Raw genomic sequence first — 14,634 nt, forward strand, 5'->3', positions numbered from 1 at the left:
GCTCAATTATACAATTGGAAAGAATGAAATTTATTAACAGAGCTGTGCTTGCCTCACACAGACACAGAGCTGTGCATGGAACTGTTATAGAATTGTTAGATAAGATTTGTTTGTAAAGAATTAAATAATTTTTAAATTTATACTTAATATCCCTATCTGCTAGCTGAGCATGGAACTGTTATGGAATTGTGAAGAATTGAACTAGTTAGAATTGAACAATGTTTTTATCACCGACAGGAATAATTATTACAAGATTACATATAATCACAGAACATGTGGCAAATATTATTATAGTGATAGCCCAGTATGTATACAGGGAAGTGTTTGTAACAGCAGAGCTTGAAAGTTATCATATCTTATAGGGGAGTTTGTTCTGAATACAATTATATCCTATCAATTATGATCCCTGACACAGCTCTGCTGTGATTAGGGCTTTTGCTGAGATTCAGATCCCACCTCAAAACAATGTGCATAGTCCCTTTCTTCTCAAGCCGGGAGGCACAGATCCTATTTCAAATCTACCTATACCGGGAACAGGCCTCAAATCTCACACAGACACAGGGCCATGCTGAGATTTTTTTTGGCAAAAAACACAATTTCATGCCACACATTGGGAGATGCGAAGAATTGGACAAGCTTTAAATCCCACACAAATACAGAGTTGAAACTGTCATGGCATAGGGATGAAATAACATCTAGACACTCAATAGATAGGAGGAATTGTTATAGTTGTTAGATGTGAAGAATTAATTATACCCTAACTGTTAGTCCCTATCTCAGAGCTGTGCTCTGTACAAATCCCACACAGACACAGGAACTGTTATGAAACTCCACAGACACAGAGCCTTGCTGAGCATGAAACTGTTATGGGAATTGTTAGATGTGAAGATCTATTATAAACACAGAGCTGTTATGGATATGGAGGTGAAGAATTGAATGAAATAATATTTATACCCATCTACTCTGTCTCTAATGTTGCTGTACAAATCCCACACAGATACAAGCTGAGCATGGAACTGTTATGGAATTGTTAGATGAGATTTGTTTGTGAAGAATGAAATAATTTTTAAATTTATACTTAATATCCCTATCTGCTCTACATAGACACAGAGCTGAGCATGGAACTGTTATGGAATTACACAGAGATGTTATGGATATGGATGTGAAGAATTGAACTAACAGAGCTGTGTTGTTTTGATGTTATTAGGTACAAATCCCCACACAGACAGAGCTGAGCATGGGACTGTTAGATGAGATTTATTTGTGAAGAATGAAATAATTTTTAATCCCTATCTCTAACAGAGCTGTGCTTGCCTCACACAGACACAGAGCTGAGCATAGAACTGTTATGGAACTGTTAGATGAGATTTGTTTGTGAGCTGAGCATGGAACTGTTATGGAATTACACAGAGATGTTATGGATATGGATGTGAAGAATTGAATAAAATAATATTTATACCCATCTACTCTGTCTCTAACAAAGCTATGTTGCTGTACAAATCCCCGCACAGACACAGAGCTGAGCATGGAACTGTTATGGAATTGTTAGATGAGATTTATTTGTGAAGAATGAAATAATTTTTAAATTTATATAATATCCCTATCTTTAACAGAGCTATGCTTGCCTCACACAGACACAGAGCTGAGCATGGAACTGTTATGGAATTACACAGAGCTATTATAGATATGGAGGTGAAGAATTGAATGAAATAATATTTATACCCATCTGTCTCTAACAAAGCTATGTTGCTGTACAAATCCCCGCACAGACACAGAGCTGAGCATGGAAGTGTTATGGAATTGTTAGATGAGAATGAAATGTAATTAACAGAGCTGTGCTTGCCTCACACAGACACAAAGCTGAGCATGGAACTGTTATGGAATTGTGAAGAATTGAATATTCTGTCTCTAACAGAGCTGTGTTGTTTTGATGTTATTAGGTACAAATCCCCACACAGACACAGAGCTGAGCATGGAATTGTTAGATGAGATTTGTTTGTGAAGAATAAAATAATTTCTAGATGTTTCAATAATAATATAATTATATCTATACTCAATATCCCTATCTCTAACAGAGCTGTGCTGTACTGACACACAGACACAGAGATGTTATGGATATAAATGTGAAGAATTAAATGTCTCTAACAGAGCTGTGATGTACTGATGTTATTAGGTACAAATCCCCACACAGACACAGAGCTGAGCATGGAATTGTTAGATGAGATTTGTTTGTGAAGAATGAAATAATTTCTATATTTTCAATACTCAATATCCCTATCTCTAACAGAGCTGTGCTTGCCTCACACAGACACAGAGATGTTATGAAGAATTAAATAAAATAATATTTATACCTATTTGCTCTGTCTCTAACAGAGCAGCTGTGCTGTACTGATGTTATTAGGTACAAATCCTCGCACAGACACAGAGCTGAGCATGGAATTGTTAGATGAGATTTGTTTGTGAAGAATAATTTCTAGATGTTTCAATAATAATATAATTAAATCATCTCTATCTCTAACAGAGCTGCTGTGCTGTACTGATGTTATTAGGTACAAATCCTCCTCGCACAGACACAGAGCTGAGCATGGAATTGTTATGGAATTGTTAGATGAGATTTGTTTGTGAAGAATGAGCCTTGTTGATATTTCCTCAAGACAGGAAATTTGTGACAATGTTTGTATCACCGACAGGAATAATTATTACAAGATTACAGATCACAGAACATGTGGCAAATATTATTATAGTGATGGCCCATATGTTGCAGAGTATGTATACAGGGAAGTGTTTGTAACAGCAGAGCTTGAAAAATACAGAAACACATCCAAATTATATTTTATTAGGGCTTTTGCTGAGATTCAGATCCCACCCAGTGAGGTTTCAAAACAATGTGCATATCTCAAGCCGGGAGGCACAGATCCTATGTGATTGCCAGATTTGTACCTACCCATACCGGGAACAGGCCTCAAACACAGACACAGGGCCATGCTGAGATTTTTTGCTATGCTCAATTATACAATTGGAAAGAATGAAATTTATTAACAGAGCTGTGCTTGCCTCACACAGACACAGAGCTGTGCATGGAACTGTTATAGAATTGTTAGATAAGATTTGTTTGTAAAGAATTAAATAATTTTTAAATTTATACTTAATATCCCTATCTGCTAGCTGAGCATGGAACTGTTATGGAATTGTGAAGAATTGAACTAGTTAGAATTGAACAATGTTTTTATCACCGACAGGAATAATTATTACAAGATTACATATAATCACAGAACATGTGGCAAATATTATTATAGTGATAGCCCAGTATGTATACAGGGAAGTGTTTGTAACAGCAGAGCTTGAAAGTTATCATATCTTATAGGGGAGTTTGTTCTGAATACAATTATATCCTATCAATTATGATCCCTGACACAGCTCTGCTGTGATTAGGGCTTTTGCTGAGATTCAGATCCCACCTCAAAACAATGTGCATAGTCCCTTTCTTCTCAAGCCGGGAGGCACAGATCCTATTTCAAATCTACCTATACCGGGAACAGGCCTCAAATCTCACACAGACACAGGGCCATGCTGAGATTTTTTTTGGCAAAAAACACAATTTCATGCCACACATTGGGAGATGCGAAGAATTGGACAAGCTTTAAATCCCACACAAATACAGAGTTGAAACTGTCATGGCATAGGGATGAAATAACATCTAGACACTCAATAGATAGGAGGAATTGTTATAGTTGTTAGATGTGAAGAATTAATTATACCCTAACTGTTAGTCCCTATCTCAGAGCTGTGCTCTGTACAAATCCCACACAGACACAGGAACTGTTATGAAACTCCACAGACACAGAGCCTTGCTGAGCATGAAACTGTTATGGGAATTGTTAGATGTGAAGATCTATTATAAACACAGAGCTGTTATGGATATGGAGGTGAAGAATTGAATGAAATAATATTTATACCCATCTACTCTGTCTCTAATGTTGCTGTACAAATCCCACACAGATACAAGCTGAGCATGGAACTGTTATGGAATTGTTAGATGAGATTTGTTTGTGAAGAATGAAATAATTTTTAAATTTATACTTAATATCCCTATCTGCTCTACATAGACACAGAGCTGAGCATGGAACTGTTATGGAATTACACAGAGATGTTATGGATATGGATGTGAAGAATTGAACTAACAGAGCTGTGTTGTTTTGATGTTATTAGGTACAAATCCCCACACAGACAGAGCTGAGCATGGGACTGTTAGATGAGATTTATTTGTGAAGAATGAAATAATTTTTAATCCCTATCTCTAACAGAGCTGTGCTTGCCTCACACAGACACAGAGCTGAGCATAGAACTGTTATGGAACTGTTAGATGAGATTTGTTTGTGAGCTGAGCATGGAACTGTTATGGAATTACACAGAGATGTTATGGATATGGATGTGAAGAATTGAATAAAATAATATTTATACCCATCTACTCTGTCTCTAACAAAGCTATGTTGCTGTACAAATCCCCGCACAGACACAGAGCTGAGCATGGAACTGTTATGGAATTGTTAGATGAGATTTATTTGTGAAGAATGAAATAATTTTTAAATTTATATAATATCCCTATCTTTAACAGAGCTATGCTTGCCTCACACAGACACAGAGCTGAGCATGGAACTGTTATGGAATTACACAGAGCTATTATAGATATGGAGGTGAAGAATTGAATGAAATAATATTTATACCCATCTGTCTCTAACAAAGCTATGTTGCTGTACAAATCCCCGCACAGACACAGAGCTGAGCATGGAAGTGTTATGGAATTGTTAGATGAGAATGAAATGTAATTAACAGAGCTGTGCTTGCCTCACACAGACACAAAGCTGAGCATGGAACTGTTATGGAATTTAGATGAGATTTGTTTGTGAAGAATAAAATAATTTTTAAATTTATACTTAATATCCCCTATCTCTAACAGAGCTGTGCTGTACTGATGTTATTAGGTACAAATCCCCGCACAGACACAGAGCTGAGCATGGAACTGTTATGGAATTGTTAGATGAGATTTGTTTGTGAAGAATAAAATAATTTTTAAATTTATACTTAATATCCCTGCTCTACATAGACACAGAGCTGAGCATGGAACTATTATGGATGTTATGGATATGGATGTGAAGAATTGAATATTCTGTCTCTAACAGAGCTGTGTTGTTTTGATGTTATTAGGTACAAATCCCCACACAGATACAGAGCTGAGCATGGAATTGTTAGATGAGATTTGTTTGTGAAGAATAATTTCTAGATACTCAATATCCCTATCTCTAACAGAGCTGTGCTGTACCACAGACACAGAGATGTTATGGATATAAATGTGAAGAATTAAATGAAATAATATTTATACCTATATGCTCTGTCTCTAACAGAGCTGTGCTGTAGGTACAAATCCTCGCACAGACACAGAGCTGAGCATGGAACTGTTATGGAATTGTTAGATGATTTTTGTTTGAAGAATAATTTCTAGATGTTTCAATAATAATATAATTAAATCTATACTCAATATCCCTATCTCTAACAGAGCTGTGCTGGACCGGAAGTAGGCAAACCGGAAGTGGACCGGAAGTGGACCGGAAGTGGACCGGAAGTAAATATGTGTGGGTGGGTGTGGGTGTGTGTAGGTGTGTATAGGTGGGTGTGGCCTAGTTTTAAGTGTGGCCAAAAAAAATATCAAGAGGGGCATATTTTTAACAAATTTATGGACAACAATCTCACAGAAGTACCTTTTATAAGTATAGGCAAATCAATCTGAGAGGGTTCATACTTTCCGAGGGGCATTTTTTACAAAAATCTTGGATTAGACAAGGTTCCACACTTGAGCAAAAAGCTCATATGGGCATGTTGAGCTAGTTTTAAGTGTAGGCAAATCTGCTTGAGGGGGGTTCATACTTTCCTGAGTTTATCCTATATACTTTCCCACTACTTACAGTCACCTTCCCCCTAAAAAAAACCCTTGGTAATGGACTATCGTGTTCTCACAAAAAAAAAGTTATAATTTGGCACAATTTTTGTTTCGCGGGCAAACCTTTTGTAAAGGTGTACTTCAGTCTGTGCAATCAGCCCTTCCCATTTGTGAACAATATACTGGGGAATATACTGCACTACAAACCCATCGTGATTTAATATTAGGATATCGCGTAGTGAAGAACTGTTTACAAGCATCGCCCAAACCATTGATTCTCCCCCAAAACCTTTCCCTGCCTTCTTTTTTCTTTTCCTAGCTCTCAGCATGCGGTTTTCTTGCCACTTGAGGAAGGAAAAGCCGATTGTGAAAGAAAAAAGGGACGGCGAGGGAGTGTGGAGGGGGGGGGGGTTGAGCGCGAGCAGTACAGAGGGGGAAACGGCTAGCGCGACCAGCTTAGAAAAGTCGAAGTTAAAATTTACATACATTGCTCTGTACGTCGAAAAGCTACAGACATTCTAAAGAAAATTATGTAAGATCAGTTTCATTTCTTTGCTGTAGAAGAACAGTTGAAGCTTTCTTGTGCTTTAAAATGTTGATTTAAGTTATTACATACAATGGACATTTCCACTTTGTCATGAAAAACGTTTTAAATCCATTCATTTTACAGATAATGACACAAACATGAGATGTGCAAAATATCTCGGCGATATTTGTTTCGGTTCTCGAGAAACACGCCTTCAAACACCGCTGAAATTCACCTCCTACGTCACAGATTTGAAAACGTTCTCTCCACAGACAGGAGGTCCTCTGACGTCATCACTTAGAAATGCGTGGAGGCGGGGCTTCTGCTCGTCCCGTCAACTTAGCTTGAGCCGCGGAAGCGACAGAAAATTCACTTGTTACTGTGTAAAACAAGAATCTTACAACTTCCAGTGCAAAAATCTGTGCTCCATTTCTTGGAGATGAATTATGCCCTAGCAGTATAGTAGTATTTACTATAATTCAGCCACTCGGTAGAGGGTTTTCCCATTAGGCTGACAAAGCAAACCTTGTAACAGTCAATGGCTGAACAGGTGAACAGCCTTGTTCATTGCGAATACATAGGTTACTTCTGACTGGCAAGAACTTATGTTATAGGAATGCCTTTTCTGGAATTACAATTATTTTCGTCATAATATTTTCTTCACAAATTTTAAGATAATACTTTTAGAACACACTGGTTTACACGCCAATTTCTGCAATATAAGAGGTGATACGGTATAAAAAGGTACGGTGAGTTTTTAAATTTCCTGCAGTAAATGACAGTTTTCTTCAGTTAATATATATTGCAAATTTTTGTATTTAGCCTACTTTTACGTCGCTTTTCCATTCACTTTGTTTAACCGCAACGATGAGAACGCATGGTTAATTTATTATGTATCATCTCTAACATCACATTTCTTCCCACTTTTGGCTAATCGCTACAATGAAGATGAATAACTACAAGCAGTATTCGAAGTCGGAGTGCAGGAGTACACCCCCCCCCCCCCAACACACACACACTACCACCAACTGCACAATCTAAGTATCACCCAACCTGCCATGATAAGAGACGAACTTTTTCTTCTGTCCCATCTCATTTCGAAATCATTCACTTGTCCCATCTCCTTTTATGAGACGAGACGGAACATGCCTCGTCTCCTGATCAACACTAACATCAACAATAGAAGCATCCCCCTAGCTGTCCCCAAAGTCTCAAGCAAACATCCTCCCATGTAACAATTTCCAGTTCAATGAAATGTCACTCACAAGGAAACAGTCATGCCCAGGTCGAGTCAAACCTGGAACATGCGACTTCCTCAGATAGGCATGAATTTTGTGTATAATAATTACAACGCCAGTTCATTCCTGGTAATTCTGAATCTGCAGTTTGGTTTGCATATATGAGCAGGATAATATTTAGTTTTCGAGGGCTGTACCGTCGAAACGAGGAGTCAAAAAATTATATATATATATATATATATATATATATATATATATATATATGAAAGTTTTTTTTGTATTTATAATGATAAGCCTTTGCATACGTTGTTAATTCTATATTTTTCTAGACTTGAGACGAGAACGAGAATTGCCCTCCCAAACCGAGACGGATGTTTATAAATTGAGACGAGACTGTCAATGAGACATTTACAAATAAACACGAGACAGACATTTTCAACTCTCAACGAGAACGAGACCAAGGCTGCCATGTCTCGTCTCGATAGGATCCTTAGTGGTGAAGTTGTGAACCAACCAATTAATGCGAGGTAACGAGATGAGGCGGCTTTTTTCGCAGTACAAAATTCAAAATAATTATATCGTACCATTTCAGTATGGGATATTGTTATACACATGGGCGTATATATAGTTCACTGGGGGAGGGATGGATCAACTTTTGGTATGATTAGGGTTGCTTTATTTCGTAAGTGAAAATCCAGGACACTGCTGGCCGGAAGCTTGTTGGGGAGCAGGGGGGGGAAGGGGGTGCTGGTCCCGACAAAGTTGTGTGTATGTAGTCACACTACATATTAATATTGATACTTTTCTGTTCATCTTATGTCACTACGTTTTTAAGAACCAAATTTCTTTAATATGATTCGAGGGGGGGAAAATAACTGATTTGACAGTCTCAATGTAGTTTCTTATCGCAGAAATTCCGAAACTATCAGGAAATTGCAGATATTGGTCTGCAGTCCCATCTGGTGTGTGGAATTACGAAATTTCCTTCCCATCCGTATCCCGTCCTATACGTCTCTAATTTAAGGAATTTTTCATGAACAAGCGGATAGAACAAGGAAACTGGTAATTTTAGTGAACCAAAAAAAGAGAGGGGTTGGACCCGTTGAATCCCCCTTAAATACGCCCATGGTTATACACATTATTTCCTTGTAATAATTATACATAAACTAAGTATAGATGTGTACTGTGCAACTAATGTAATCTTCTCAGTGTATTTTCTCTTATCTGCACAAAAATATTTTATCATAATTTGCGCAACAGAAATGGAACACAAACTGAAATTGCTTTATGGAAAAGAAAGTTAAATAGGCTTTATAAATAAAGTGAAGAATGTGAAAATTCCTATTTTGCACTACATAGGTTACGGTAAATATCGATAAATATAAGTTTAAAAAATATTTTTGAGTGTCTGGTCAGCAACCAATTTTATAAGCAATATATTTCGCATGGCCTGAGAACACACACGCAACTGAACCCTTCCATTTACCTTGCACGTGAGCAGCACGGATATTTCATAGAAGAATGATCATTACAAAGCATAGCTTTCCTTTCTCCTATCGCTCCTTCTTCCAGTATTTAAATCGGTACAGATTGTAAAACTGCTGCACGTGTTCGCTCACCGTGGGCTACCCATCCGGAACTGGACGCTCGAAGCAGACGACAAACGAGCTTTCCCTAAGGACTGACGTAGTAACATGGCGGCGGCGTGTTTTCAGCGCAACGCTAGCCTCACAACTTTGGAAGTCTCGTTTCTGCCTTAAACTGGACGCAGAGAAACGCGAGAACTTGCAGGGGTCATTTTTCCAGGGTGTAGTTTTTAAAATTGTTATAAAAAAAATTGAGTGGAAATGTCCATTGGCGAGCAAGTGAATTTTACGAAATTGAGATAAGGAAAACTAGGTAATAAATAATGTATTTAAAAAAAGGCTTCGCGACATAACAAATTTCATATTTGATCTTTAACTCAGTAAAATTTAAATGCGACACACTTGACTGTTCGAGCACAGAACGTCGACGCAAGAACCTATTTTTTAGTTATCATCACCAGCGGTGATACGGGCTCTTAATATTAAATTTCAAGGATACATATTAATTGAATTAAAAAATTAGGAAAATGTTTACTAGTAATATTGTTGGGATCGGGGCATCAAATTAAAAAAATCGAATTTACCGGGCTGCGGGCTCACGAAGGTTGAGAACCACTGACACGCTGCTCCTGAGAGCCGTGTATGTACAATATAGCTGCAGGCGTTGGCTTAACAAAGGGTGTTTCTCAGCCTACAGGCGATCTCAAGTTAAGCGTTCAGTATGAGACCTTATGGGCTTTTACTTTAGAAATTACCCCCCCCCCCCCAAATAAGAGTGTCTTGTCAGTTAAGAAAGCCGTTAACTTCGGAAGAGAAAAGAAAGAATGCTGAGAGTGTAAGCACATGGAATGTTGTAAAATTTTGATTGTCTATCATTCTCTTAAAATCCAGGTCATCTTACAGAGACGACTTTCCGTGATTTGGAAGCTGAATGGAGCAGCCTGCTGGCATGGATGTCCGGAAGGGAGGGCCACGCTCCGCTGGAAAATGAAAGTCAACCAAAAATAGGGTTACTAGATCGCTATAAGGCAAATGTAGGACATAATGCCCCAAAATGTAGGACTTTAAGTCAAAATGTAGGACACAAAACATTCGCAATAAACAATACACATTATAGGATATGTTAGGAAGTAAATTAAAATTGACACTTTTCAGCTTTAACAAATTAAGAATTCTTAATGAATTCTTAAATGCAAAATTTGCAAACTTGTAATCAATACTAAACAACCCATGTTTTAACTGGTACTTTTCAGAGGAGCGAAGTTTCATCAAATTTTCAGGTTTAGTCAAAATATATTTATGGGAGACTGAATAGTAAAACTCTTCGAAATTATACTGAACCAGTACCAAACTTTTTACAGACTTTTATGAAATAATTATTTCTCTCATGAGTCCATGATTCTGATGCTAATGAAAGTACTCTCTCAACTTTTTCATTATGGCTTGGAATGGCAAACTAATATTCAGCAATTACCGTAACTTGAAATAATTACGGAAGTTTCATCTGGGATAGTTCAAAAACTTAGTTCTCTATGATTTACAGTTCATTGAATAAGAACGGGAAACACCTTGTTCCATCGGTATAAACCCCACCTATATCAAGAAATTCCGTTCAGGCAGTGAACAGAATGTGACCCCAAAACTTTTTTCATTAATTGCTTGGTTTTTGCTCTAGTGGGGCAAACATTTATTTTCTTCTCGTGCAATGACTGGATCAAAATAGATTTCACTATTGGATTTTCAACTGAAATACGTATTTTCCTAATTAATATTATGTGGCGGTCAAAATGTAGGATATTTCTCAAATTCCTCCCGGACGCCGGACATAAGATTAAAATGTAGGACATGTCCGGGAAAAACCGGACGTCTGATAACCCTAACCAAAAAGTACATACTTGTATTTCACACACATACTTTCATTTCAGTCGCAGTAATATGTGTTAATTATTGAAGAAATGACGTTGTAAGAACATTAAAACTTCAAACTAAAGCAATGTGTTTTTTTTTTTAAATTGACAATACTGTTTTGAAGGAAAATGTGCCTTGTTCGCCCTCCAGAAAAAAAAAATTCTGCGGGCGTCCATGCTGGTTGCTGCCACCCGCTACAAACATGTGTTGAAAGAGGGAAGGGGACATATGATGGAATGCACATGCAAAGGTTAGTCAGTGGGTGTCAAGAGGTTTATTGTGTGTGTGTGTGTCTGCTTTCTCGCCTTGAGTGGTTCTTTAAGTTGTGGATTGTCTATGGTCATAAAGATCCACACTGCAGCCTTAACTGGGGATCGCCAATAGCACAATGTATGCGGATCTTAGAGATACAAAATGAGTGTTCTTCGATGTATCTTATCTAATTTAGAAGCAGAGACAATCGGCACTAGTTTTCCAAAGATCCAAAGACCTGAAATTTTCTTTCTTCGCAAAAAAATTACATGTATTTACAAGTGCTACAAATTTAGTTTAAATCCGCTGGTATATGTCTCGTGATTTGACTTGGAATGTCTCATATAATTAAATTTTTCAGCAAGGTAATTTTTTTGTTGTGGTTTCAGATAGCCTATTTCATGTGGGCCCTATGTGTGTTTCAGGAAGAACTTTTTCTAAAATCGAAAAGCTGAGTTTATGTTCAAAGTTCTGAAAATTAAAATTCGGTTAGAACTCCACATAATCGTTTTTATTACGTTTGCTTTTGTCTCTTGTATGAATAAGGGAGCTTTCATACCAAAGGGACAGGTAACAAGGGACGCGAATCGCTTGCGCGGACAGACCGAGACGACACGATGTACGCTTTTAAAAAAACGGCCGAGTCCGAACGACACGCAAGCTAGAAGCGACACGTGCAACTTGTCGTGCTTGTCAATTATTTATAAAGGTTCGTTTCCAATTTACTCCTGTTGCTTGGATTTGAAAACTCCGTAAGTTTGGCTCGCTAATTTATCCAGTCGCCCCAGCACCTCCCGAAATTTTCCTGGCTCCATTAAGGGAACTTTCAGACCGAAGCGACAAGCAAACTTTATATTATTCAAAACAATTAAAACATTTTCCACGATCATGTCACTTACTGCAAACCTTATTTATGATCAGTGAGTTATAAAAATTCGCCTGAATGTAACAATTCCAAACTTTTGTAAAACTTGAATTGATGCTTATAAATCAATCAATCAAACGCGCATTATCACCAAACCTAGCCATCTTGCTTAGTGCTACAAGTCTAGTGGCAACTGTGAATTTTTGAGATGCTCAATGTAATCAATATTTTCTTATCATTATTTGTACACTCAGATGTATGTGTAAATATTTTTTTTAAAATTGAGAGAAAAAAAAGGTTATGTATTAGCTTCATTTCATTCTACCGATGGTGTAATTGTAACACTGTCGTCTTTCAAGGGATCTCGTGTTCGTTCCGGGGTGTAGGCACATTGCACAGTGCTTAAGATCACACTTTAAATTGTAGGTAAAATCCAGATTTGTCTGTCTGAGCAGAAAGTGGGCTCACAAAAAGCTTTGACTTTAAAGTAATGGTAAAGTTCTAAGTGTTCATTACAACGTACCATGAAGACACATAAGGGGATGTCGAGTTACTGTCCCATTTATTTGAGGCTGGGTGAATCCCAGAGGTACTTTGTGCAGGGACAAAGTTTGAAAAATTCCGACCTTAGATCACCCACCTCGAGAATCGAATCCGGATCTCCCGTACCCGTTGGCGATCAGACGCCCTACCGACTTGACGGTAATTAACAACATATAACAGAATTTAGAATGTTTCAGTTATAGAAGTGTAAAATCCAATCACATGCCGCCATTGTTCTTGAGTAAGTAACTCCAGTTTTCCTGTCGGGAAACACACGATTCAGTAGTTCGAATCCCAGGTTAAGACCTGAATTACTATGGAATAATGTAGCGAATGAACTATTTTTTCGCACTAGGCTATAAAGAAGCGAAAATCTTACCTCTTTGTTTCTTCATGCGTATATTCACTGAGATAGAACCCTGCATTGTCCGTGGCAAGATCTCCATTGAAAACGAATTTCAAATTGTATATCCCAGATCCCAATGGTGTATCCTTAGGTACCGTTATAACCAGTAAGTTTAACGTCGTGTTCGAACAAACCGATTCCACATCTATGCTTGTGGTAGAACTGTCGAATAACTCCACTGATGTTATGGTGAGCTTCTTGGAATGGACTTGTAGTGTTGTCAGGTTCTCTTTCGAAGTCTCCAAAGTGATATCTACGTGACCAGAAAATTCGTAAGTGTCCAGATTAGGGTGCATATAGATATCGTAGGCAAGAGGAATCGTGTGTGTAGGTAAACGGTAGCCCTGTTCTGTACTTTGCGGACATGGCGGTAGTGGATTATCAGGTGTATACGCTACGGCCTCAGACTTGAGAAACAAGACGAAAAACGCAACGACCCAACGGGTAGATGGCGTTGGGGTAGCCTTGAAAGACATTTCGCTGGTGTGTCCCATCCAGCTAATGATCTAATTGAGATATTATTGATTCTTATAAACCATTTGTGTTTCGGTCTCCCAAAGTATCACTGCCAGCGAATAAGTGCTACGTCAAAATACGTATCATAGATAGTTTGATAATTATAATTTACGGATGTCAGGGAAGAATGGTATGAGAAATCAGCAGTAATCCTATTCTATTATCCGCTAATAAAGTATTTACAGCTTCGTTGTTCAAATAAAAGTTGTGTCATTCAAAGATAGAGTAGTTAAGGAAGGAAACATTGGCTTATCGATAATGACCTTCATTTAGTGAATATTCGTGTATGTACATAAAATCACTCAAGAAAGAATGTACGGTACATACGACATTGTTTCCTAAAAGGATGTGTAAGAAAAAGAAAATGTTATGTATAATGCCCAGAAGAAAATATGTCCTTTTGTTATGTATAATGCCCAGAAAAAAATATGTCCTTATATAAATCCTTTACAGAAACAATGTCGGCTAAACTATATATACAATTTTGGGAAATAAGATTGGGTAGAAGTAGAATTAGTTTATGATTTAGTTGTTTGTTGGTTGGAAAACTACATGAAATTGCAAAACGGTTCAAGGAAGTGAAAAGCTTTCTCCAGCACAGAACAAGAAACGTACTTTCTGTAACGTTGCCAAATCCAGACGTTTTAAACTGCCTTTAATACTACTATGAGCCCTTTTTGTCATAAACGGTAATATAAAATTCTTCTTTAGATAACGTGTTCTTTAAGTTTCTGAACGAACGTTGTATTTTATGGAACAGGATTAGGTTTACAGATATGAGGACGCATTGCAAAATTACATTAGACCTGTGATTTATGACGAGTGGAATATCAAGGTTATTTCATCTTGTGTCAAAACA

The 14,634-nt window shown here is 37.5% G+C and overlaps 1 protein-coding gene across 1 annotated transcript in view; it reads right to left on the bottom strand.

Annotated features, from left to right (window-relative positions):
- The window catches only part of LOC146003381 (aminopeptidase N-like), a 33,724-nt gene extending 19,892 nt beyond the window's left edge, over positions 1 to 13,832 (bottom strand). The window contains exon 1 of the mRNA XM_083141662.1: positions 13,233 to 13,832. Within this exon, the coding sequence (XP_082997788.1) occupies positions 13,233 to 13,753 (521 nt within the window). The 5' untranslated portion in view covers positions 13,754 to 13,832. The remainder of the gene's footprint in view (positions 1 to 13,232) is intronic.
- Positions 13,833 to 14,634: the final 802 nt, after the last annotated feature.

Source organism: Lepisma saccharinum, chromosome 20 (assembly GCF_977018435.1).
Source record: "Lepisma saccharinum chromosome 20, izLepSacc3.1, whole genome shotgun sequence".
NCBI lineage: Eukaryota > Metazoa > Arthropoda > Insecta > Zygentoma > Lepismatidae > Lepisma > Lepisma saccharinum.